Source organism: Mandrillus leucophaeus, unplaced genomic scaffold (genome assembly GCF_000951045.1).
Source record: "Mandrillus leucophaeus isolate KB7577 unplaced genomic scaffold, Mleu.le_1.0 Scaffold118, whole genome shotgun sequence".
Lineage (NCBI taxonomy): Eukaryota > Metazoa > Chordata > Mammalia > Primates > Cercopithecidae > Mandrillus > Mandrillus leucophaeus.
The window spans coordinates 4,017,242-4,041,837 of NW_012100098.1; the positions used below are offsets into that span (position 1 = coordinate 4,017,242).

Consider the following 24,596-nt stretch of genomic DNA (forward strand, 5'->3'; position numbering starts at 1 on the left):
CTTCAGGTGGCCTGCATGCAGTTCATCAACATCGTGGTGCACTCGGTGGAGGACATGAACTTCCGGGTCCACCTGCAGTATGAGTTTACCAAGCTGGGGCTAGAGGAGTTCCTGCAGGTGAGCTGGTTGGGGTCCTTGTAAGGTGAGGTGCATTGGGATCCGTTTAGCCATATCACAAATGATTTTTCTTTTATAAGTGCCTAGTCCTTGATGCTCTTGGGACCCTGCCTGTCTTCTGTGGCCTGGGACTCAGGACCTCTGCAGATAACTCCCCAGTCAGGCCACTCCATGGGGCGAGAATCTGACATGGCCTGCAGCAGGAACTCTTTGGGAAGTGGTGGCGAAGGGGGACGAGGACTAAGTCTTTCTCAGAAAGTTCCCCTGATGATCTGCCTGCTCCTACAACAACTACTACTCTCTGCTCTTCCCCCAGAAGTCAAGGCACACAGAGAGCGAGAAGCTACAGGTGCAGATTCAGGCATATCTAGACAACGTGTTTGACGTCGGGGGTTTGTTGGAGGATGCTGAGACCAAGAATGTAGCCCTGGAGAAGGTGGAAGAGTTGGAGGAGCATGTGTCCCATGTAGGTGGTCTTTCTTTGCCTGCCAGAGCCACTGTTGATGGAAGCTCAAGTTACCAGGAATCCTAAGCTGACCCATTGCCTCCAGATTGAGTCCCAGGGAGGCTTTAGAACCCACCAGGGCTCTCAAGAGCATACTCAGGTCTGAGCCACTGGATCATCCACCAATTGGAACACACACCGACCTCCAGGGCTGGGCATGAGGTGGCATTGGTCTTGAGACAGTCAGAATGTGGCCTTTGTCTTGTATCTGTTATCCCTTGTGTTGAGGGGTTGGACTCAGGTCTTGACTAGGGTTCAGGCTGTGCTGAGTGTCCAGGCTTTAGGGCCAGCACAGAACCTGCCCTTCCTGTTGTGCAGCTCACAGAGAAGCTTCTGGACCTAGAGAATGAAAACATGATGCGGGTGGCAGAGCTAGAGAAGCAGCTGCTGCAGCGGGAGAAGGAACTAGAGAGCATCAAGGTACAAGTACTCTGGGAAGGCAGTCCCTGACTGATCCTGGGCTCCAGGGCCTTGGGGTTTTGCTTTTTTTCCCTGAGTCATATCAAGTTCTTTAGGATTTAGATCTTGATTCACCCTTGAGGTACTCAGGTCTGGGTGGGCTGATGATTTCACCCCATGTTTCTAGTTGGAGAGGAAAGCTGAAGCCAGTGTGAGCCAGACACACACATAAGAGGGTGGGAGCAGCTGGGGCACCCACAGAGTATTCTGGAGTTCCAACCCAGCCTCCTTCTACCAGCCTATCCCATTGATTTTTCTCCCGTCTACCCCCATGTTCCTCCCCAAGCCATGCTTAATGAGCAGGGGCAGAGGGACCAGGTGCTCCGTGTATTAGGATGTCCACCAGGTATCCTAAATTGGCAGGGCAGGTGCTCTTCATATTTCATTCTCTCCTGTATTCTCACCTGACTTTTTGTTCATTATAGTCATGTGCCCATCCTACCTTCTCTTCCAGAAGAATATATGCTGGCTGTGTTGAGCTCAATATGTATCTGCCCAGCTTCTGCTAAGCATTGTATTGGGAGCTATGGAGAATACAGAGGTGGTTAAAACAGGGTCTTGTTTATAGGGGGCTTCCAATTGAGCCATTATACAAGGTCAAGTGAAAGTAAAGCAATGAGGCCCAAAGGGCTATGGAGAGAGCAGCTATTTTAGACCGGTGGTAGATTAAGGAGAGTTTCACAGGGGCAACCTTTTTCCCTGGGCTTTGAGAGGCCATGCAGTGAGAATTGGCTGGAGCAGAGAGGACACTTGAGGGTGCCAGCAGAGGGAGGAGGCAGCTTCTGCTTGCCTCTTTTGTTTTGCTGCCTTCCAGCTTCCCCATTCCCCCACCTGGGCTTCTGCCACTCTGAGCCTCTGAGTACACTCACAGAGACCCTAGTTAAGAGAACCCTGGGTAGGAATTCTCACTCTAGGGGCAATGACTATTCCTTCAGCCCACTTTTCCCTTAATGGTGCTGTCTGCCTGTCAGGAGACATACGAGAACACAAGCCACCAGGTGCATACCCTGCGAAGGCTCATTAAAGAGAAGGAGGAGGCCTTTCAGCGTCGATGCCATTTGGAGCCAAGTGTCCGGGGCCTGGAGTCTGTGGGCAGTGAGGCCCTGGCCAGAGTAGGCCCTGCAGAGCTGAGTGAGGGCATGCCACCCTCCAACCTGGATCTTCTGGCTCCAGCCACACCCCCTGAGGAGGTCCTGCCTCTTCCTCCACCACCAGCTCCGCCCTTGCCCCCTCCACCTCCCCCATTACCAGGTAACCACCACCCCTGGGAACCAGCAGGGGCAGCCTCTTTGTGGGGACCAAAACTGTAGTCAGCAGTGTCTTCCTCAGGGAGAAACTGGGAAAATGGCATCATCTGAGGACTAGGGGGATATAAAATCCGGGTGAGGGAGGGCTGGAATCTGAGAGGAGCTCAAGTTATCAGCACAGGGATGCCCAAAAGCAGATGTGGACCTGTTTTAAGGGTCATAAAGATGTTGCTCCCAATTCCTTTGAAGACAGCCAAGGAGAGGCTTAGACTATAGCCGTAGAAACTGGGTCAGAGACCAGCAACAACTGCCCTGTCAGAGTTAGAATTTCTGGGAGCAGCTTGAGCAGAGTTCATGTAGGCTCCTTCTCTGAGAGTTGTTTTTTTTTTAAACTCTCAGAGAAGGTGGGGCAGGCAGAGGGGAGGGAAGCCTATGAAGAGTCTCTTGACCCCTGGGTCACTGTATCTTCTTTCCCCAGACAAGTGTCCCCCAGCCCCACCTCTCCCTGGTGCTGCACCTTCTGTGGTGTTGACAGTGGGCCTCTCAGGTGAGTGTCCCCAAGGCTCTGGGCAGGGCTGGTGGGACCAGGGGTGTGTGTCCTTGGCCCCTGTGTCACTGATCCTCCTTCCAAATTAGCCATTCGAATTAAGAAACCTATCAAGACCAAGTTCCGGCTGCCTGTCTTCAACTGGACAGCACTGAAACCCAACCAGATCAGTGGCACTGTCTTCAGCGAACTTGATGATGAGAAGATCTTGGAGGTAACAGGGCCTGGCGTCCAGAGGGGTAAGGTTGAGGGCTAGGGACCTGGTTGCCTTTTGAGGAGATCTGGTCTTAGAAAAGCCATCAGACAGGGTGAGGCCAGGCTCAGCTCCACGAACCCTTCGTTCTTGAGTGTATATATATTTCTAGTTGTGTCAACACTTTATTTGTGTTTGTATTCAGGAAATATGCCAGAGTGACAGAGCTCTGGGCCAACGCTGGGTGGGCTGTCAGGAGGTCCTCCACTAGTATGAGGCTACAGCATTTTCCCTGCTCATCTATTCCTGCCAGGACCTGGATCTGGATAAGTTTGAAGAATTATTCAAGACGAAAGCGCAGGGCCCTGCCCTTGACCTCATCTGCTCCAAGAACAAGACAGCGCAAAAAGCTGCCAGCAAGGTGACTCTGTTGGAAGCCAATCGTGCCAAGAACCTGGCCATCACCCTACGCAAGGCTGGCCGCTCGGCTGAGGAGATCTGCAGGGCCATTCACATGTGAGGCTCCCACTGACCTGGGGTTCTCCACGCAGGAGCCTGGGTTTCCCTAGATTCCAGGTCATCTGACAGAACTCCCTCCTATCCCCCTAATCATCCACTGGCTTGGCTTGGCCAGAATTTACTGCATCTGTGCTGGCAGTTCAGCCCAGACCTTCACCCAAGGAGCTCTCAGTCTATTGGGAACAGTGCAGTAACACTGAGTGATACCACCAAGATGGTAGAAGTATACTGGCAGCTTTGGGAGAATATGGAGGTTCATGTAGCTGAGCTTGGTGATGAATGAGGGAAGCCTTCCCACAGGAGGTAATGTCTCAACTGGGACCTGAAGAAAAGATAGGAGTTAGTCCAGTTCAGGGCCTGGAGGGAGAAGCATAGTGCCTTGGGTACTAAAAATGGAATCTGGCTTTAGTGTAGGGAGAGGAGCAGGAGAAGGTAGAGAGTCAGTCAGAAGTCTTGCAGGCTGGGCCTCATAAGCCATGCTCAGGTGTTTGGACTTCACCCTAGGTACAGAGGGAGTACATTAAAGGGCTTATTAAACAGGAGCATGGAATGTTCCCCTAGGATCATTGCTGGTGCTGTGACAGATGAGGCAATGGGTCCTTTGCCTTTGGCTGTGTGCTGTGTACAGTCCCCTGTCCAGTCCTTCTAGGAGCTTGGAAAATAAAAGGGATGAGGGAAAACGTGGAGAGATGGGAGAACTGATGTGGTCCCTTCCGCCTCCACAGGTTTGACTTGCAGACACTACCTGTGGACTTCGTGGAGTGCCTGATGCGCTTCCTGCCCACAGAGGCTGAGGTAAAGCTGCTGCGGCAATATGAGCGTGAGCGGCAGCCCCTGGAGGAGTTGGCAGCTGAGGATCGCTTCATGCTGCTCTTCAGCAAGGTGGAACGGCTGACCCAGCGAATGGCTGGCATGGCCTTCCTGGGGAACTTCCAGGATAACCTGCAGATGCTCACACCGGTACAGCCCCCACCCAACTCATGGTCCTGGACAGCTGTCCCTCCACCCTCCATCTGCTAGTCACCTCCCCTGCCCTTAGTCCTTCTGACCCCTCCCTGTCTTTACCGCATCTCAGCCTGGGGTTACTTCAGTGTTCATATTGTCCTACAGCAACTCAATGCCATCATTGCGGCGTCCGCTTCCGTCAAGTCTTCACAGAAGCTGAAGCAGATGTTGGAGGTGGGAAGAGGTTGTGAACAGGGGTGCTTGGGGTTCTCGGGTCCTAGGTGGGAGCCTGGGGCTATACAGAGAGGAAGAAGGAGCCCTCAGGACCTGAGCCTGACCTGCCTCCCATGCATTCTTTGGACAGATCATACTTGCACTGGGGAACTACATGAACAGCAGCAAGCGGGGAGCTGTGTATGGCTTCAAGCTCCAGAGCCTGGATCTGGTAAGATGGTGAAGGCCAGGAAGCCTGGGGGGCAGCAGTTGTGGAGCCAGTGTGCTTAGCTTTTATGCACTGCCCTGACTCCCTCTCCTAGCTGTTGGATACCAAGTCCACTGACCGGAAGATGACACTGCTTCATTTCATCGCCTTGACAGTGAAGGAGAAATACCCAGACCTGGCTAACTTCTGGCATGAGCTGCACTTTGTTGAGAAGGCTGCAGCAGGTGAGGAGAGCCTGGCTGGGTGGGCCTGCCCTCACATCCAGCCCAGGACAATCCCAGGAAGCTATGAGGAGAGGGAACACTTGGGTCCATTTGTTTCTGGCTTTTGTTATCTTCTTTCTGACCACTTCAAAGCTTTCCGCTGGAGCCTTAAGCAGGGGCCACTCCAGAGGGAGCCTTCCTCCAGGCGCCAGGCCTGGCCCATCCCAGCTCTTCCCAGCTAGGTACAGTGGGAGCAGGAACAGGAAGGGGAGCAGTGACTCTTTACTCCCAACTCCCTCAAGCTGGCCCCAGAGATCTTGCGTTTGTGTATGATGTATGTGAAGTGCTTAGAAAAAGTCATAAAGCCCTCTATAGACATGAGGTAGCTGTTATTTCTGCCCCACCCATGAACACTAGGACAGGCCTGAGGCAGTTTCATTGTGGAGACCAGCAGTCTCTGTGGCTTGCCTGCTTTTGTTTGCTACTGTGTTCTTTGGGGTCACAAGCTCAGTTTCCATTCCATTCCCTCCCCCTGTGAGGGATCAGCTAGCTTGGTGTGTACTTCCTTATGTCCACACAGATATGTGAACCTGAATGAGCCCATGCTGAGGGGGAGGGCCAGAGTTTGATATAGCTCTAGGCTGGGAGGTGGGCATGCCAGGCCCTAGGCATCCTCAGCCAGGCTTTTGGTGACCAGTGTCCCTGGAGAACGTGCTGCTGGACGTGAAGGAGCTGGGCCGGGGCATGGAGCTGATTCGGCGTGAGTGCAGCATCCATGACAACAGTGTCCTCCGGAACTTCCTCAGTACCAATGAAGGCAAACTAGACAAGCTCCAGCGGGACGCCAAGACGGCTGAGGCAAGCACAGGGTGCAGGCGGGTGGGAGCAACCAGGGCCAAGGCTCCAGGCCCCTCTAGGTGGCCCCAGTTCTATTTTTTCTTTTAAATCAAGCAGCTGGCTGTCTATATGTAGGGGGGAGAGCGCGCTTTGGGAGTGGCAGGCAGCTGCCTCTGGAGACTGGTTATTGGGAGCTTTGGGAGCCCCAGGTTCTCTCCAGCTCACAGGGGCCTGGGTGGTTGGTTTTCCTCCCTTTGGCCCTGGGCTTTGCTTTCCGCAGGCCACTCATCCACGGTGTGGGAGCTGGGCTGCCCCTTCCCGCCAGTGACCCGTTCTGCCCACCCCTTCCCCAGGAGGCCTACAATGCAGTTGTGCGCTACTTTGGTGAGAGTCCCAAGACTACACCTCCTTCTGTATTCTTCCCAGTATTTGTCCGATTCATTCGTTCTTACAAGGTAAGCTGCAGATAGCTTTTTAAGAAGTTTGGTTGAGAGAAAACTGGCTGAGGGAGAGAAGCCTGGGTTTAAAGTATGGGCCTTTTCCGACTCCTCCTTTGAGTCCTGGAAAGGGAGCGATGCAAGCTGGCGACAGGCCTCTTAGCTGTGAACTGGTGGGCAGGGTGGGGCCCAGGACCTTCCTGTCATTGTTTGGGGCAGGAAGTGCCCCTCCAGAGGGTGGCCACCTGGAGTTAGCGGGTCTCACTGCCACCCACTCTCCACCTCAGTGTGAGCCCCTCCCCTCACAGCCTGTGAGCCTCACCCCCAGCCCCCACCCATCTTCTATGGCTCTTAGGAAGCAGAACAAGAGAATGAAGCCCGCAAGAAGCAGGAGGAGGTAATGCGGGAGAAGCAGCTGGCTCAGGAAGCCAAGAAACTGGATGCCAAGGTGGGTGGGACCAAGAGCTGGGGCCTGGAAGACGACAAGGCAAAAGAGTGGGGGCTGGGGGTCAGAAGGCTAGGGGAGATGAAAACTTGGAGTGGACAGACCACCCAGAGGGCCAGTGGGCTGGCATCCAGAGGGATGGAGGGAGGGCCTTTGGGGATTCCTAGCAGTGCACAAGCAGTGGCATCCTCAGACTGCACCTTGCGGCAGGAACCAGTCCCACATTAGGTCAGTGATGACTTCCTTCCCCCTCCACATTCTTGGCCCTAGACCCCATCCCAGCGGAACAAGTGGCAACAGCAGGAGTTAATAGCAGAGTTGAGGCGGCGCCAGGCCAAGGAACACCGGCCTGTTTATGAGGGGAAGGATGGTACCATCGAGGACATCATCACAGGTGGGGCCCTTTTTCACTCCCTGGGGCCTGGCCATTGCACCCAGATCCCAAAGCTCAACCTAACTCCTTTGGGCTCTCCTCCCATCCCACCCCCCATGAGGCCTGACCACTGTGTCTCTCTCCTGGGCCACAGTGCTGAAGAGTGTCCCTTTCACGGCCCGTACTGCCAAGCGGGGCTCACGCTTCTTCTGTGATGCAGCCCACCATGATGAGTCAAACTGTTAGCCCCCAAGGCTGGGGCCCGACAGGTACTGGGCACCGCAGCTGCCCCCTCTGCATGCCCATCTCCCAGGATTCCTGCTGGAGACCACAGGCACTTCCTTTCCTGCATGATTTGCAATCACCCTCTGGCAGCCTCCCAGCGATGGGGACACATACTTCTTGCATGCCCCATGCTCTGAGAAGTGTGGCATATCCCCTGCATGTGTCCTTAGGGAAGTGGTCTCTCCCACTAATGCTGTCCTGGCTTCTACTAAGACCCAGTGGGTAGGGAGTCGCCAGGCCAGTGTTGAGGACGGGCCAGAGCAGGCAGGACCAGGCCTACAGTTCTGATCTTTGAGGCTGAGGTTGAGGGTCCATACCCAGGCCTAAGGAACCTTCCCCTAGGGTTCGGTTCTCTTATAAGAGCTCTGGTAGTAGCTTCTGACCAGGAGGTATCAGATGTCCCTTGATCTGTTTCCTGATGTCCAGTCAGCCTGGGGTCTTTTCCTTCTGGCTCTTTCTGAATGCATCTACCTTGTCTCTGTCCACTGCCCAGTGGCCTCTAGTCACCCCCAACCTGATCCACTGAAATGCAAAGCCCAGCAATCTCCCCAGCTGGGTACCCCTCAAACCTCTAAGCCTCCTGTTTATCTGCCTCACCGCTGGCTCCTCCCTGGCCCTACCTGTGGGGCTGCTCCTGAGGGCACTGTCCTGGCTCAGCCTACCATCCTGTTCACAGGTCTCTGTCTTCCCCTACAGGCCTCCACTGCCAGCCTATGGTTGTTCGCCACCAAGCCAGGAGTGCTGCGCCACCCAGTGGTCCCCCTCGGGCTCCAGGCCCCCACTGAGACCCTCTTGGAGGCAGAAGCACTTCAGCCCTCAGAGACCTACAAGTCCAACCAGTGGACCTGGAATTGGCCAAGGGCCCAGGAGAGGGCTGTGTTGCTCTCAACTATATCCACCCCAGCTCTTAAGGCTGGATCTTTCTACTTGTGCCACTATGGGCACTAGGTCTGTAGGTCCCTGGTGCCTCCAGTACTGCACTTTGCCCCCAAGGTCTTTGACTTCGTTTCCTGAAGGGTCACCAAGGGTCAGCTCAAGGCTGGGAAAAACCATGTCCAGCTTTAGCCTAAACAGGGCATGTAGATCTCTCTCCCACTAGAGCCCAGAGGGATGAGAGGAGAGAGCAACTGTCCTTTCTTTTTTTTTCCCTTCCTTTTTGCAGGCCCATGGTCAGCTCTGGTCTAGACGTACCTAGGCTTAGGGAGCCCTGGGACTCTGCCAGTCTCAGTTCATCTCTTACCAGGAGCAAGGCCCTCTGAGGCATGGGCCGTGCCAGCTGTGCCCTAGTGATAAGGGTAAGAGGAAAGATGTCAGACTCACTGCCCTTATTTCTCTGCCCATTTCATTCTAGGCTCACACTGTCCTTGTCAAGGTGGGCAGAAAAGCAGAGGTTTTCTCTGCACCAACCCCTCTCTGCAGATGGCTGGAGAAAGGGTGGGCCAACTCTTCACCTTCTTTCCTCAGCTACGTTTTTTTGTTTGTTTGTTTTTTGGCAGGGGACAAGGAGCATGGTGGTCTTGGCTGACTATTTGCTCACCTTCCTGTTTCTCCTCTGCCCCTGGAAGGGAATGTGGGGGCCCATTTTTTTGTACATGTACCACCTCCTTTTCCTCTTGTACATAAACCTCAGACTCTCCCTCTCTCAACAAAGGCTTGATGCACCAGGCCTGACTTTGTCTCCTGTTTCTGAGCGTAGGGGTTTAGGGTGTCCACTTAGCCCGACCTGGGCCATGGGGACAGAAAAGAAATCTTTGAGGCACTGCATCTTTTTCGGAGATGAGATCAGAACTCTGGGGAAAGGAGAACTGGCTGGGTGGGCTCTAGTCACACAAAGGGAAGCAGGCCTGCCGTGAGACACTAGTGCCCTCTGCTGGGCATGTGTCCAGTCCCCAGCCTGCCCCAGTAGCACATGGAAGAGTCACTGACCATGTTATAAATATTGTTATTTAAAAAACAAAAACAAAACACACGTACATTAGGTCCTGGGTGGAGGAAGAAGTGGTGGAGCCTCAGGACCAGGGCAGGCAGGAGCAGGCACTGATGCTAGAGGGTGACGACCCTGCCCTCTGCCACCCAGGCTGTGCCCATCAGCCTGTCACTCTTCCCTGGAGACCCCTTCTCTCACACTTTTATCTATTGGCATCACCCACCCCACATGGCACATACCACCCATCTCTGGTCTGGGGCTGAGGGCAAGGACTGCACTAGTCCAGGGAGTAGGGGAACCTTGAACACCAACAGCAACCTTGAGAGGTGCCAACAATGGTGTGCTGGGGGTGGGGTTACTTTAGAAAAAGTGGACACAGACCAGACTAAGGAAGAAGTCTGAGGCAGATGGTGAGGGTGGCCCAGGAGCCACGGCCTCACACAGACCCGAGGCAGAGAACAGCTCATCGGGTCACTGGTGATCGTCCAGCTGCTGTAGGAGTGTCCGCCGCCGCCTCTCCAGCTCACCCTCACTCAGCTCACTTTCTGACGTGTCCCAGCCTGTCTGTTGGAGCAAAGGCACAGCTCACCCTTAGCCGGCACTGAGGGCCGTGGAGGCTTGACCAGCGTGCTGACTGGCCTAGGGCCCCTGCCCCTCACCTTCTCCTTCTTGATTCCAAAGCCTGGGGAACGGTTAGGGAGCTCTGCCTGCCGGAGCTCCCTGTCCTTGTCCTGTTCTTGTTCTTTCTCATCGCTCTCCTTGCCAGCTTTCTCCTCAGGGTCTGTCTCACTCTCAGGACTGTTCTGTAAGAGTCCAGAGCCCACCTCCTCAGTACCTGTGGATAGTCTGGGAGTCAGGTAGAACAGAGCTCACAAAATAGCAGGGGCTTAGGTAGAAGTTCCTTCACTCACCGACTTGTGTCTTCTCTTCTTAGTTTTCTTTTTTGGTTTCTTGGCTTTCCGAAGGCCATGATCTGGGGATAGAAAAATCCCTACTAAGTCCCAACAGGAGAAAGGAAGGCTCTTCTTTTTCTTTGTTCTAGCCCGTGTTCATTCTTCACAGGCAGGAACCTCATGCTCTGAGGAATTCCAGTCCGGTTTTCCTTCTCCAGCTTCTTGCCTGGACAGGTAGAGGAAGTTCTTTCTACTCCCACAGGTGCAGCCCTCCTAATCCAGTCTACCCTCAAAGGAGCTGGGGCTTGCGGAGGGCATCCCCTCAGTCTGGGACAACAGTTCTCCAGCTTCTAGGCTCACAGCAACTGCTTACCTGCTCCAAGAAGATGGGAGGAAGGGGAGCCCCGTCCTCCAAGGGCAGCACCCCCACTTTCAACTGAATCAAGTGAGGAAGAGGGCTCAGAGCCTGACTCTGAGGGGTTCCGCCGCCTCCGCTTGGGGGGCCGGAGAGATGGTGGGGGCAGCTCCTCTTCTTCTGACTCAGAGCCCTGGGCAGATCAGCACATACGTATCAGTACAGAGGTTATCTGCCCTCCAGAAGCCCTCATCTGGGAATTCGAGAGAGGAGGAGGATCCAGGGCCAAAGGAATCCTCAAATTTCCCTCCAATGGAGATAATGTAAGGGGAAACCAAAAGTGTTTATTTCCCCAAAACAACCCAGCTTCCCCCACATCCCTTCTACCCGCTTACTCACTGAGGGTGAGTGGGAACGCTTGCGATGGTGCTTCTTGCCTTTCCTGCCATGCTTTCGGCCTTTGGTGTGGAGGTGCTGGCATTCAGTCTGCTAGAGGCAGAGGAAGAAGGGTGAGGACAGCACCAGACTTAGCCCCAGGAAGGACTCTACCTCCTAAAATCTGGCTTTGCCTCCCTTTCTCAGGCTAGAGCCTTCTGCTTATCCCAGGGATCCTTCAGGCCTCCCCTTCCTTAGCTGGCCAGGAGTACCCTAAGGGTAAGAGGGAGGCCACTGAGGTCTCTGTTGAACTGGTCTAAGGAGTTCAAGGGCCTGGGGCAGATCCAGAGGACAAGCCTGCCTCACCTCCAGCACCTGTAGGAATTCCCGGAAGAGCCGGATCCGCTCCGACTCCAGGGTAATCTGCTCAAAGGCTGAGTCACACACAAAACGCTCACGGACCTTGAACGAGGAGAGCACTGCTGATCAGACTAGGCCCCACTCAGCCTGGCCTGGACACCGCCATGAGCACAGGGCAGGGCTGGGGCAGAGAAAGGAAGGGAACTGGAGCTGGCCCAGGGCTGTGACGTGACTGGGGTGGGCCCTCAGTGGTGAAGCACCGCTGCCCTCAGGCTTGAGGGGTGTTTGGGGCCAGGCTACGCTCCTGACCTCTTCCCAGGCAGTGCCTAGCTCCAGAGCAGGCACAGCCTGCCTCAGCATGCTTCGAAAGGCAGCTTCCCTGCGCCGCATCCTGCGTGCCTCCTCCTTCTCCCGCTCCCTCTCCCGTGCCTCTGCTTTCTCCAGCAGCTGAGAAAAGAAGGGACATGGAACAGGGTCACCCAGGAGGGTGGATGCCGGGTCCCACTCAGGCATACCTTAGGAGGTGGAAAGTTAGGGTCTGGGCTTCTACCACCATCCCCTGAATTGGGAATATAGTCGGACAGTGAGTGAGAAGAAATGGAACAAGGCACTGGGATGAATTACAGAACTGAGCCCCATGCCCTGCCCAGCCCCTCACACTATTGAAGGTCAGCTTGATGTTGCCTGCGTCCAGTGCGGCAGCCCTCTTGTCAAAGCTTATGACGTGGGCGAAGTCCTCAAAGGCCGTGTTCACCTCCACACAGAAGCCCCGGTCCTGTGGGCACAGCAGTACATGAAGCAGGGGTACCACGTGCCTTGAGGCCAAAGCTGGCAGGCAGAGTGGTCACACTACAGATGGTCAAGAAGGCCCTTGCCTCCAGAAGAGATCCACAGGACTGTGATATGCATTAGAAACCAAGTTATCCAAGTCCTCATCACTTGACAATTAAGCCCCCATGCCTAGCCTTGGTTTGGATGTCACATGGAGCTGAAGGGGTTGGGAGATGTCTCCCAACTGCTGATTAATGCATGAGTTTCTCAAAATTAACTTTTGTTCCTTTGGCTTAAAGCTCTGGCCCCAGCTGGGCCCTCCTGCTGCTCAGTAGAGCTTCCATGCATTCTCAGTCAACATTTGCTGACCCCTACCCTTTGGCTCTACTTATTGAGTGCTTACTATGTACCAGGTACCACGATGAGTGTTTCACACATTATCTCATTTAATCCTCTTGGTTCTACATTTAAGAATAGGTCCTAGTATCCTAATTTTACACAGAAGGAGAAACCAAGCACTTGCCCAAGGTCTCACAGCTGATGTATAGCTAGGCAAGAACCCTACCCTGGGTCTCTCTATCCCCAAAGTCTGTGCTTTCAAGCACCACACCAACCCAGGTAACTTAGTCCATGGGAGAAATGGAGGCCACCAGGTGTACAGCTCCCCACCAATACTAAAAATATCTCCACGGACCAGGCTCTTGTGCTTCTCATTTAGGCCTCACAACATTCCAGTGAAGCAGAGGCTTAGAAAAGTGATCTCAGTTGGCCCAAGATGACATGAGTGGTAAAGGAAGCCACTAAAGTTCAAAGTCTGGCTCTCACATCAGTTAAGCACAGGTCAGATTCCCTTCCTCTCCCTCCACATAGCTCTCACCTCCCCTGGCCTTTCTGCTGATGGCAGAGGTGTGTTCCTCGCATTGCTTCTTTCCAAGGGTACTTCCTCAACCCTGCCCCAGTCCTTATCAACACAGCATTCATTCTCAGGGAATTGAAAGCTCCAAGTCACCCTCGTCACTGGCTCCTTCCATCAAGGAGACACCTCACCTAACCTGGAACATCCTTTCCACCATGCTGTCCCCTTCATCAAGCTAACTACCTCTGCTGTTTTCCTTTGTTTCAAAACCTCTTGAAATGCAGCAGAAAGGAAAAGGAATAAACATTTATTGAGAACCTATTAGATACTTTACAAATGTTATTTAATTCTCACAACCTTACCTATGAATTATCCAATTTACAGGTGAGCAAACAGGCTCAGAGACATGGAACTTACGGAGATCTCAGAGCCAATAAGCAACCAGGAGTTATCTGACTCTAAAACATGTGTGGTCCCTATGCCGCCTCCATGACACTACTCTCCCAAAGGTTGCTTGTGTCTGCTAGCCAAATCCAAGGCCTCCTTCTTGCTCCTCACTCATCTGGTCCTCAGTGCCTCTACCAATTACTTCTTCAACACTCCCCTCTCCAGGTCGACTCCTCTCTCACCTCTTATTACTTCTCTTGCATATGCATGTTCCTGAGAATAGCACTTAGTCCTCTTTCACTACTCAATTTGTACTCCCTAGCAACCTCATCCTTCATCTCTCCTGATTTTCAAACTCATCCTAGACTGGATATTTCAGACACTTCAAATTCAACAGATCTCAAGAGAATATATTTCTCATGAGCACCCTCCATGGATCTCCCTGACCCAGATCTGTCTGCGTGTTCTAAGTCCAGGGCTCTTTGCATTATCCTATGGGATGAGAGGTACCATTATGGTCTGCCTGGCTGTGGAAAGCAAGAGGGACTCGGCTCATCTGCCCTCCATAGGCAGGAACCCAAATGGGGAAAGAGGAAGAGAACTGTCTAAAAAAGCTGCTTTCTCAGGTGGTGTGGAGAGACAGGACTCAGGATAGGCCCCTACAGGCCTATCAATCAGCCACTCTGGCTAAAAGTTAATTGTCCAATAAAATTTAGCTATCCCAGGATAAGGCATTTCTAGTTTATATGATTATTTTGTTTTAAAATATGATATTTGCTTTGAGAGTAATTCCCCAAATAGAATTCCTATTTTCTACAGCCTTGCTCTTCTTGTTTTATCCTTATCAGTGGTGCCATCATCCACTTCCCTGACACCTCTGATTCCTTCTTTTCCCTCCATTTCACAAAATCTGTCAGTTCTACTTAGTGACTCTATCCCACTGGTTTTAAATTCTCCCCCCCACCCTTTTTTTTTTAAACAGCAGAAACAGTTTATTAACATAGAAATCTTATGTAGAACCTCTATGCATAAAAAAGATTCAAGCTGCCTCACTTGAAAACAGGAAGCAGCACAAAATCCCCCCATACTCAACCCCAACCCTTGCTTGTCTCAAGGCACCTATACAGAAACCCAGAGTGTCTCAGAAGCACAGCTGGAGTGCTATAGCCTGCTCTTTTCTTCTGCTGTCCCCACTGCCCTGGCTAGGATCACTGTCTACCGAGAGTCCTGCACAGCCTACTGACTTTTCTCCTTACTGACCCTCTTCCATCCCTCTAACCCAGCTCCTAGCAGCTAGTGCTTCTTGGACTTTTGTACCAAGTAGCCCCAACAGTAGGAGAGAGGTCTGGGGATAAGTGAGAAGAATATGACTATTTGAATTACCACTATCAGTTTTAGTATTCTGAGGCTTCAAGAACTGCTCTACCTACCACCACAACCTTCCCTAAGGACATAAGGACATACTCTAGACTGAAAGGTTCTACTATACACCATCTAATCTGATCATTCCCTGGTTCCTTATTACTTACGAGAGAAAAATCCAAATTTCTTATTTTGGCATTCAAGGCACTTTACATGCAGGGCTCTACTTCCAAACTGGGGCATATGGTTCCAGAGAAAGAGGATACCTCAGGACAGTATGATATATCTTACCTAATGGTAAGTAATTTAAAATATTAAATTTATATTAAATAGAGAGGTAATATGGTGTCAAAATGCAACACCTACGTGAATTTGTAAGGCAAAACAGTACTTCAAAGAAATAGATGTGCAGTGAGACATTTCTAGCTTTATTTCCAGATCCCTTTCAACCCAGGTACCATTTAATCTCTGTAATTAGGTGTACTCTGGTAGAACACTCACCATTTTTTAGATGAGGAAACAGGGTCAGAAAGGTCAAGTGACCTGTGCAAGGTCACACAACTAGCAAGCAGTTAAGCTAGACTTTTACTGTAGACAGTCTGCCTCCAGTCCTGCTCCTAACCACTGTACTGTATTATCTCCTCAAATGCATTAGAATCTTCACTTCCATAAAGAAATATGCTTTCTCTTTGTTTTTTCTTTTGGAACACAAGTTTAGTCCATCACTCACTCACTTTTCCACTTTTGATAAGATGTAAATATTGAGAACTATTTCTCTTCTCCAGTAGAAGAAAAGCAACAGGCCATGAATGATGGTAAATGGCAGCTGACACTTATGACAGTATCAAGAAGGCACTAAGGAATGGTGAGAAGGATGACTTGCCCTTTCTAAAGTGGCATCTCAACTTGAGTCTGCAGAATGCCTTGCAAATCCAGCTCAATGCTGCTAGATAATCCATATTGACAAGAGAAGCTAAAGATTCAGATTTTTTATGTGACGTTTCCTGGTTTTAAAATGTTAGCAACAAATTCCAAATTTTTTAAAAAACACTGTACAGGCCAGAACAATCTGTGTGCTACCAGTTTACAATTAGCTATGCTTCTTCCTCCTCAGACCTGGCATGCCCTTTCCACCCCCTTGCCTTTGCTCTTAGGACCCTGGGTACACTCCAACCTCTTCCACCTACTGATTTCTAAATGTGCAGTTCAAATGTTAGTTCTTCAGATTCCTGTCTCTGTAGTAACACTTGCCCCTTTGTATAACAGTTCTCATGTATATCTTCCTATTAGACCATGAACTCCTGTGGGTAGAAATTGTGTATTCATTACTGTATCCCTAGTGCACAGTAAAGGATCACAGTAGGTATCTGCTGAACCAAGCTGTAATGCTCCTGCAAAACAGGACTTATCAGGGAGTCCTCTGCAGGGAGTGTGCCCTGCGTCCATCCTGTATCCATCCATAACCCCAGCCTCCCTCACCTTAAGGATGTCCTTAATGATCTTCTTTTCATCATGGAATCGTGCCTTCAACTCCTCCACATAGAACTTGAACAAGTCCAGAGGCGTGGAGCCTGCAAGGAGGGAGGGAGGGGGGCCTGGCGGGCGGCAGCTTCCCAAGGCCTGGGGGCTGCGCCGAGGATAGGACCAGGGAGCAGGGGGTACAGAGAGGCTGGCAGGGCAGGAAGCCAGGCCAGAGAAGGGGGAGCCTGGCTGCCTAGCCTGGCTGCCTTACCCGGCTGGCCCAGCATGTTGGCAAAACGGACATCAGTGCTGACTGCTGGATATAGCTCCATCCAGGTGGACATAGAGTGCAGCTGCCCTGTCTCATGCAGCTCATCCAGGAAGGTCTGAGCAGGGAGAGGCCAGTTATAGGGAGAGTGAGACAAGGAGGGAGGCAGAGCCACAGAATGAGGGGGAAGAGAGGGAATGGCAGAGGAAGAGGCAGGGACAATCAAGATTGAGGAGATGCAGGAAAGAGGCAGAGATGAAGAGATGCAGATGGAAGGCTGAGAACAATGCAAAAGGAGAGAATGTAAATACACAGAGAGGGACAGAACAAAAAAGTGAGAACAAGCCATTCCCGGGAGGCAAAGAAACAGAAACCTGCCTGCAGTAACCCGTAGCACTACCACCCCCACTACCACCCGCAAGGTGGGGGAATAAACTCTGCCTGTCTGGCGCCCCACCAAGGGAAATAAACATGGCCTAGCTGCCAAGTCGTGCCTGTAGGGTGCTCTCTGCTGGCAGTTTCTGGGTGGTGCATACATCTAGTCTCCCTAGAAGAGCACAGTCCAGAATTGAGGGGGTACAGCAGAAACAGACTGCAGGCAGAGAGAGGTCTCATGGAGCTTGGACAGGCTAGGCACATAAAGAACAGGCAGCCTATCCAGAAAGGGGCAGGGAATGGGTGAAGAGGTGCTCTAGGGCAGAGCCGAGCTCTGATCTAGAGAGGACGGCAAAGATACCTGGAAGGCCTCCCGATTCTTGCGTTGTTGGCGTCGCTCCCGAAGCCGGGCCCGCTCCCGTTCCTCCTCCTCTTCCCTCTCCAAAGCTCGAATGTGCTCCTCAAAACAGATCAGTGCATCTTCCTTGTCCATGTCTAAAGACAGGCAGGAGGTTCAGCGGGCACTGTACCAGGAGGACACCCTCTCAGACCCCAGCACCCCTAATGTTTCAACGATGCTGTCCTACAGGTGCTAGGGATACCCAGGGTGGTGGGGGAAGGGCCTGGAGAGGGCTCTGTGGGAGCAGCCACTGGAATGGTGGTTCTTAAGAGGGAATCATTAATTGTATAAGAATAAATGAGCAAGTATTCAGCTCTTGTGAATTCAGTTATTAGAAGCCATAACATGAAACCAGTTGTCTTGGGATCTGACGTTTCACATCTTAGGGAACTGGGAATCAATCAGGCTTTGATGCAATTTTAGAAAGTGAATTTCAGTATCATCAGTGACTACAGGCCAACAACAGTCTATTGTAACATGTGACCACTTGAGGCGTGTAGTGCTATGATGCTTTAAGACCATATTCACATGAGCTAAAACCATCATCAATGACATCTCTAGGACTTAAGATTCCTATCCTAGAGCTCCTCCTCCAAGGACACACAATGTCTAGCCCAACAGTGGACCCCAGAGGCAGGGGTGTCCTGAAACATTCTGGTATCCCCAGAGTCCAGAGAAGTACAAGGAATGGGTGAGTGTTGAGTACTCCTAGGGTGTCCGGGAGGGCAGGAGGTACAGGTGAGTGGGGTGAGGCAGACTCTGGGGTCCCAGGTCCAGTAAGGGAAAGGGATAGCTGGGATTGGAGGCCCAGGCTTACTCTGCAGCTGATGGTCCTGAGCAAAGCTGGGGTTATCCATGAGGTACTGCTGGGCCTGGGACCACGTGGTTTGGAAGTTGACACTACTCATCCCATCCAGAATGCTCTTTAGGGCCTGGATATTGCGGCGCCGGAGCTGCTTGGCCTGTTCCTGGGGAGCCACAGGATCAGGGTGAGGCAGGGCAGGCCAGAGCTACCCAAGTAGGCCTGGGCAGAGGAGGACCTGGGGAAAGGTAGCTAGGGAACCGTAGGAAGAAGGCCATACTCAAGACTTTCATGTCTCAGGGAAGGGGAGGGAGTACAGGTTACAGACCCATCTCTCAGAGACTTCTCCTCACTACACCCAGGACTATAGGCCCAGAGCAGAAATGGGATGTGTAAGTCCCATGCCAGCTTCCAAGTCAGAAGCTGGGACACTGGGGAAGTGGAGAAGTAAATGGCTAGGGTCCATAACAAAGCAAAGACAAGGAAAGTCCAGGATAAGATGGGCTGATGGATCCTGCCCAGCGACCATTACCTTCTCCTTCTTGGCCAGGAAGAAGAGGACATCATCATAAACCTCTTTTCGATCCCTCTCAGGGACCACAGCCCAGACCTCCAGGTCTCCAAAGGTCTGTTCTGCCCGCCTGTAGAGCATATGAGCTGTGAGTAGGTAGACAGAGAACAGAGACCCTGGACCTCTGTGTTCTCAGGGTTCCCAAGCCCCCAGTCCAGCCTGGCCCCCTGACCGGTAGCGGGTGGTGGAGGTCATGCGTTCATGCTGCTCCAGGAAATGCTGCAGGGTCTGCTTGGCCTCCTTGGCCCTTAGACGGGCCTCCTCCTTCTCCTCCTTCTCCCGCTGCGCCTTGTAGGCATTGAATGCCTGCTTTTTCTCACTCAGTTTGGGCAAGGCACTAGGATAAAGGGTAGGAGTGGGATGGGGATAGAGAAGTCACCCTGAACCACCCTGCACAGCCCACACTGGAGGGTCATGAGACACTACAGGCTGCAGCGGCTTCAAGGGCACAGATGTCTGGGATCTGAACACCATTCATGGAGAAGTAGGGGTGACAGGAAGTGAGGGGAAGAGATGCAGCTCCAAGACACTGCAAATACTGGGCCCTTTTGCTTTGGGGTTCTCAAGTCACCCTATCCAGCACCCTCATTCCCCAATTAATTCAATTCAGTTTGATTCAATCCAATAAGCATTTATTGAATGTGTTGTGTCAGATACCTTTCCTTTCCTTCTCCTGGAGGCCCTCCAGCTTTTCTTCCCCTTGCTCCCCAGCCCAATCTATCATTGTCCTGACTCTGGTTCCCTTAGGGCTGAGTGTTGAGCTGGGGTTTCTTAGGAAGTCCCTAGCATAGCAGCTCTCATGAACAGGGCCTGGCTCCCTCTGCCCAGGCCTACCTGTAACGGGGGTCGGTGACCACCATCTTCATGGCCTGTTCCCATGAGGCGTTGGAGGGGACAGCCTGGAATGAAGCAGGTGGGAGTCATGGGGCCTGCCCTGCTCCAGCCCCCTCCAAACCTTCCCTGGGAGCCCCACTCCAGCACCTTGTCCCTCAGCAGTTCCTTGAATGCCTGCTTTGCCTTCTCCCGGTTGCTCCAACTGAGGCCAGACTTCTCTGGTTCTGGCTTTGATTCTTCCTCCTCCTGCTGTGGCTGATGCTGTCCAGAACTGGAGGGCACAGGGGACTCAGCCACAGGGTCCCCCAGCCCTCACAGCTTTCAGTGCCCTGAACTCTTGGCAACCTATCATCTCCTCCTTGTTCCTCAGGGCAGCTTTTTTCTGCCCTTCAGAGGTCACACCCAGATCTTCAAACCCCTCCTGAGAGAGAGGCCCAGCAGAGGACAAGGGTTGAACCAGGCTGGGAGTCTGAGGCCAACATCGGGAATGCCATGGGGGGCAGCCCTCACCTGCTGGGGCCCTCCTCCAGCTGCTGCAGGAACCCCTGTTCCAGGGGCTGGGTGGCCTCCGACACATCACAATCTTCACTCCCACCTGGCTCAGGTTCCAGGAGGCCTGTGGGCACTAGGGTGGGGCCAGGAGGTGCAGGTGGGGGGTCAGGCTGTGGCTGAGGCGGCTGTGGCTGAAGTGTCTGTGGCAGCTGCTGCTGCTGTTTCCTGCAGATGAGCCAGAAGGGCAGTGTCCAGGAGGAGAGCAGGAATGGAGGAGTTCAGGGGCTGGCTGGTCTCTCTATCCTGGGAAAGACTGGGGCCAGAGGGGATGACTCCACAAGGAGACAAAACTGGCTCTTCCTCCCACAGTGTAGAAATCATAGCGAGAGAGTCTATTCCCACACTCCAGGTGCCCCAACTATAAATGGATAGTTGGGCAAGTCACTCACCCTGCAGCTTCTTGTTTGACTAGAACTGCGATGGGAAAAGATAACACAGTCAGTCACAGGGGCAACAGAGAACCTCCAGAACTCCTGACCCGGCCCACTCGTAGGACGTCTCACCCTCTAGGTCATCCAGATCCTTGGGCCGGGTCCAGCGAGACTCTTTACTCTGGTTGTTATAGTAGTAAGGTTTGCCTGTGTCTGACTTGTACTCTTTCCAGGGACATTGCGACAGGAGCAGCTGCAAGAGGATGGGATAGGAGCCATCAGTGGGCTGGGCATGCTCTCCAGCCAGTCAGGGGAGCTAAGGAGACCCAGTGAGTAGAGGACACAGGAACCTTTAGCTACCACCTGGCCTGGCTCAAACTGGGGAAGGTGGACTTCTTGAGATCCTATGGAGATATTTCCAGGGAGGGTGGGGAGTGGTCAGGGACCCTGGACCTTGGGATCAGAGGAACCATCATGAGTATGGTTAGAGACTAAGGGAAGGCCAAAGACTTGGAAGGGTCAGGGCAGCTGAAAGGAAGGGCCAGAAAGCCCAGCTCAGGACCTCTGCCTTGGACTTGAGCACGCTGGGCTTCTCCCACACGGACTGCTTGTCGTCAGCATTGTAGTAGTAGATGCGCCCATCTGGGGCCACATGCTCACTCCATAGGGCCCTCTGGGTGGGGGGGGGGCACAGAATGGTAGTCAAGGCCCCTTTTCAAAAGCCTCTCCTCACCCCAAAGACGTAACCATCAGTCCCCGACTCTCAGGTTTTCTACCCAGAGACCCCTGAGCTGGAAGAACTCACCGGAGGGCCTGTCCCAGCCACAGCAGCTAGAAAAAAAAAAAGCCACAGGATACATACTAAGTCCTTGCTCCAACCTCCATCTTATCCCCACCTATGCCTCCCGTATTCCATCCCCAGTAAATATTCCCCTGGTCCCATCAATATCCCAGGCTCCCTGGCATCCCAACAGGCATGATCCAGGGTGGGCTCCAGTCCACGGTCCCCTCTCCCCTATGCCCCCCAACCTCCGAGCCTGGGGGGAGCAGACCCCCAGAAGACTCACAGCTGGCGGTGTCCGCACCCGGAGCCGTCTGCCGAAGAAAGAGGAGGGGGAAGGGTTGGGGCCAAGCCCAGTGGCCCCCAGGACCCAGGCCATGGGGGATAGAGAAGCAGGCCAGGCCAGAATCCATGTGTCCTGCTCCTAGAGATGTCTGCTCCCTAACAGGCTTCCCCCACCCTTTAGGGCCGTGGCTCTGGGATCCCAGGGGAGAATCACATAGCAGCTCCATTCTTCGTTCTCCTCAAGTGAGAGTATTTGGTTGAGACAACTCCCAAGGCACATTCCTTCACAGTGGATGCCAAATTCTATATCCTACCCAGACTCTGCTACACTGAGCAATAGCATAAGAAGGCACAGCAAGATCCCCAGGTGCTACTGACTCTTCTGGGGACAAAGAGGATGTGAAGAACTGTATTCATGTGTTCACAGTGTGTGGCTCTGTGAAAATAAGTGTGCTCCTTAAGGGAGCTGGACAAGGCATGGGAGTAACAAGAGAATGTATATGCTTTTGGGGATGAGTGGGAAACTAGAAGAGCTGAATACATGGCTGGCGAGGAGGATTTGAGTGTGGGGAGTGCTGCTGGGGACCTGGGTGGATGCGATGAGAAGAGGGAAAGAATGGAGGTTGTAGCCCTGTATTCCAAGTCAGACTCACGGGACTGCAGGGCAGAGCCTGCTACCTGCTGGCCCCTAGCGCTTACCGCTGCGGTGACAGGCACCGCTGGCATCAGCATTCCTGGCATCATCGGAGGTACCATTCCTGGTATCTAAGGATACAAAGAAGACAGAAACCAACCACCAAGGTAAGGGCTGGAACAGGAGGGACAGGGTACCTCAAAGGGTCCTGAGAGATCTCACTGGAGCCATGACCCTCACTTGGGCACTTCCTCAGGCAATCCCCAGCTTCTGGCCTCTCACCTTGCCTGAGAGTTGTCTCAGTCATTCAGCAGACAAGTCCACATGGATCTGCCCCAAAGCTCCCTTCCTTCCCCAGTTTCTGAGGCCCACATGCCCACTCTTATCTCCACCCCCAGCTAAAGTGACAGGGTTTTCTGAGGCCCCAGGGGAGGAGAAACAATTACCTGTGTGAGTGGTGGTGGCGCCCCCATTGGTGGAAGCATTGGGGGCAGGATGCCAGGTGGCATGGGGGGGATAGCTGGTGGTCTCTGACTCATGGGGGGTAGCCCCATCGGAGGAAAGGGTGGGGGGATCCCTGGAGGGGGCATCTGGAAATGAGGAAAGGAACAGACACTGAGCAGGGAAGACATCGCCTTGTCAGAGGAAGAGAGGACCTGTCAGGAAATATCCACCACCTCCCTCCCTGACCCTCTACCCTCCTCTGAGGCAATTCCAAGGCTTTAGTTTGAGAAGCACAAGGCATGAAACTGCCTCCCTCCTCACCACTGAGAAAGACTGATAACTGGGGTCTAACAGGCAAGCGCACAGCTTCTTAATTATAATGGGAAAGGAAAGGAATAATAAGGGAAGTTTAACAGCACCAGACTGAGACTGGAAGGCTCCACCTCTTCAGCAATTCTCCCCCAAAGAGGCCTCTCAGATGAAGGGGCAGAAGGCAGGTATCCAGGTACCCAAGTACCCCAGTCCCCTGCCTCCCATCCCTTTCTCTCCAACTCATGACCACCAATGCCATTCCAGCCCGAATTCTGTGGCATATTTAAAGAGCACAGGTAAGGAGTAGTGAAAGAGACAGATAGTCCCACCCTGCCCTCACATTAATGGGGTCTTTTCCCTTCCACTTCTCCTACCTCCAGCCCCAGTGTGTCCTAAGGTCAAAAAGACAAAGGGGGAATTGTCAATGTTATGTACTGAGAGCTTCACAACAGCTCTCCCCACCCCAATGCCCAAGTAAAACCATCCCTCTTCCAAGGGCAGCAAAAGGGGCATTACAGGAAAACTGTGCTGGTGATGCAGCAGTGGCTAGGGGCTGGGGAGCTGGGGGTGCAGGCTGGAAAAGCCAAGCCCAGGGAAAGACATAAAACTTACGAAGGGTGGTGGCATCATGGGGGGCCCCGGTGGGAAGGGGGCAGGCGCTGCTGGGGGCCGGGGACCAGAATCGGGAACCGACTGTTGAGGGAGAGAAAAGTCATAGGACCCAGGATGGGCACAGAGATGGGCTTTTTGCAGAAGGGAAGCAGAAGTGGTGAGGATGAAAAAGGAGCACAAAGTTCAGGAGGGTCTTCAAGCCCGATTTCCTGCCCACCCCAAGCCCTGAGCCCTTGGTAGGTTTGCTCTCTCGTGCCAGCTCAGAGCCAGCTGGCTGAGTCCCTTGAATGTCATCTTTATTTTGAAAGTTTCCATTTTGCCAAAGCAACAGAAAAGATGAAGGAGGCTTCACTACAGGCAAAGACTGGCTCTACCCAAGGATTCTAATCCATTCTCCTGCCTGTCGGCAAGGCTGTGCCTCTCTCAAATAACTTAGAGGTCTCTTCTATTCCCAAAGTATCTAGGGAGGGAGTCACCTCTTTTCTGGTTTCCCTACCTTAATTAGCCCATTTACAGAGATTCATTCCAAAGCTCTCTCAACACAAATAGTCGCTCTTCTTTTAAATGCTTGTCTCCCTAATTCTCATCTCTTCATGACCAGTTTCCTGCCCTAATTGACCGCATCCTTAGCCACCTACTTTCTTTGACATCTTCCACATCGAATTGCCAACTTCATCTCTTTGACTTTACCTCTATCCCCTTTTTGGTGTCCATCCCCTCCTCTACAAATCCTGAATTATCTCCCTGTGGATGTAGGCTTTGAACAGCTTAGGTTGCCCTGTCCTACCCCGAATGGCTGTCCGCATCCCATTCTTTAGTTCTCAGCTTAAGTGATAAGCTTTAAGACGACTTCCTGACTCTGTTTAACATAGCTCCTTCCTATTTCTCTATCTGATCCCCTTTTTAGTTTCCTTATGTATATAATTTTGTAATTATTATGTTTGCCTGGATATGTTTTCCCCAACAAGAGTGTAATAACATTCCATGAACACAGGGATCATATCTGACTTGTTGGAAGCTGGATTCCTGGTACCTACCAGCATCTGGCACATAA

General features: G+C 52.6%; 2 protein-coding genes across 5 annotated transcripts in view; one reads left to right on the plus strand and one right to left on the minus strand.

The window, feature by feature from the left end:
- FMNL3 (formin-like 3) overlaps positions 1 to 16,203 on the plus strand; it is a 68,049-nt gene extending 51,846 nt beyond the window's left edge. Inside the window, exons 11-27 of one of the 3 annotated variants that reach the window (XM_011964902.1) lie at positions 7 to 117; positions 434 to 583; positions 941 to 1,042; positions 2,053 to 2,332; positions 2,807 to 2,875; positions 2,965 to 3,089; positions 3,382 to 3,584; positions 4,313 to 4,547; positions 4,698 to 4,766; positions 4,897 to 4,977; positions 5,069 to 5,198; positions 5,875 to 6,035; positions 6,368 to 6,469; positions 6,807 to 6,899; positions 7,167 to 7,290; positions 7,424 to 7,538; positions 8,251 to 16,147. In XM_011964902.1, coding sequence (XP_011820292.1) covers positions 7 to 117; positions 434 to 583; positions 941 to 1,042; positions 2,053 to 2,332; positions 2,807 to 2,875; positions 2,965 to 3,089; positions 3,382 to 3,584; positions 4,313 to 4,547; positions 4,698 to 4,766; positions 4,897 to 4,977; positions 5,069 to 5,198; positions 5,875 to 6,035; positions 6,368 to 6,469; positions 6,807 to 6,899; positions 7,167 to 7,290; positions 7,424 to 7,515 — 2,127 coding nt within the window. In that variant the 3' untranslated portion in view covers positions 7,516 to 7,538; positions 8,251 to 16,147. Of the gene's footprint in view, positions 1 to 6; positions 118 to 433; positions 584 to 940; positions 1,043 to 2,052; positions 2,333 to 2,806; positions 2,876 to 2,964; positions 3,090 to 3,381; positions 3,585 to 4,312; positions 4,548 to 4,697; positions 4,767 to 4,896; positions 4,978 to 5,068; positions 5,199 to 5,874; positions 6,036 to 6,367; positions 6,470 to 6,806; positions 6,900 to 7,166; positions 7,291 to 7,423; positions 7,539 to 8,250 lie in introns of all 3 variants that reach the window. The other 2 variants (XM_011964910.1, XM_011964919.1) reach the window with 2 other exon arrangements.
- Positions 9,480 to 24,596, minus strand: part of PRPF40B (PRP40 pre-mRNA processing factor 40 homolog B (S. cerevisiae)) — an 82,059-nt gene continuing 66,942 nt past the window's right edge. The window contains exons 3-27 of one of the 2 annotated variants that reach the window (XM_011964880.1): positions 23,543 to 23,623; positions 22,621 to 22,764; positions 22,240 to 22,305; positions 21,542 to 21,569; positions 21,280 to 21,305; positions 21,037 to 21,147; positions 20,607 to 20,727; positions 20,493 to 20,517; positions 20,062 to 20,268; positions 19,699 to 19,822; positions 19,552 to 19,616; positions 18,890 to 19,054; positions 18,679 to 18,787; positions 18,162 to 18,312; positions 17,306 to 17,439; positions 16,573 to 16,687; positions 16,320 to 16,411; positions 12,123 to 12,239; positions 11,774 to 11,911; positions 11,471 to 11,566; positions 11,129 to 11,218; positions 10,748 to 10,922; positions 10,393 to 10,454; positions 10,141 to 10,284; positions 9,480 to 10,045 (exon numbers count right to left, since the gene is read on the minus strand). In XM_011964880.1, coding sequence (XP_011820270.1) covers positions 9,953 to 10,045; positions 10,141 to 10,284; positions 10,393 to 10,454; positions 10,748 to 10,922; positions 11,129 to 11,218; positions 11,471 to 11,566; positions 11,774 to 11,911; positions 12,123 to 12,239; positions 16,320 to 16,411; positions 16,573 to 16,687; positions 17,306 to 17,439; positions 18,162 to 18,312; positions 18,679 to 18,787; positions 18,890 to 19,054; positions 19,552 to 19,616; positions 19,699 to 19,822; positions 20,062 to 20,268; positions 20,493 to 20,517; positions 20,607 to 20,727; positions 21,037 to 21,147; positions 21,280 to 21,305; positions 21,542 to 21,569; positions 22,240 to 22,305; positions 22,621 to 22,764; positions 23,543 to 23,560 — 2,616 coding nt within the window. In that variant the 5' untranslated portion in view covers positions 23,561 to 23,623 and the 3' untranslated portion in view covers positions 9,480 to 9,952. The remainder of the gene's footprint in view (positions 10,046 to 10,140; positions 10,285 to 10,392; positions 10,455 to 10,747; positions 10,923 to 11,128; positions 11,219 to 11,470; positions 11,567 to 11,773; positions 11,912 to 12,122; positions 12,240 to 16,319; positions 16,412 to 16,572; positions 16,688 to 17,305; positions 17,440 to 18,161; positions 18,313 to 18,678; positions 18,788 to 18,889; positions 19,055 to 19,551; positions 19,617 to 19,698; positions 19,823 to 20,061; positions 20,269 to 20,492; positions 20,518 to 20,606; positions 20,728 to 21,036; positions 21,148 to 21,279; positions 21,306 to 21,541; positions 21,570 to 22,239; positions 22,306 to 22,620; positions 22,765 to 23,542; positions 23,624 to 24,596) is intronic. The other variant, XM_011964890.1, reaches the window with a different exon arrangement.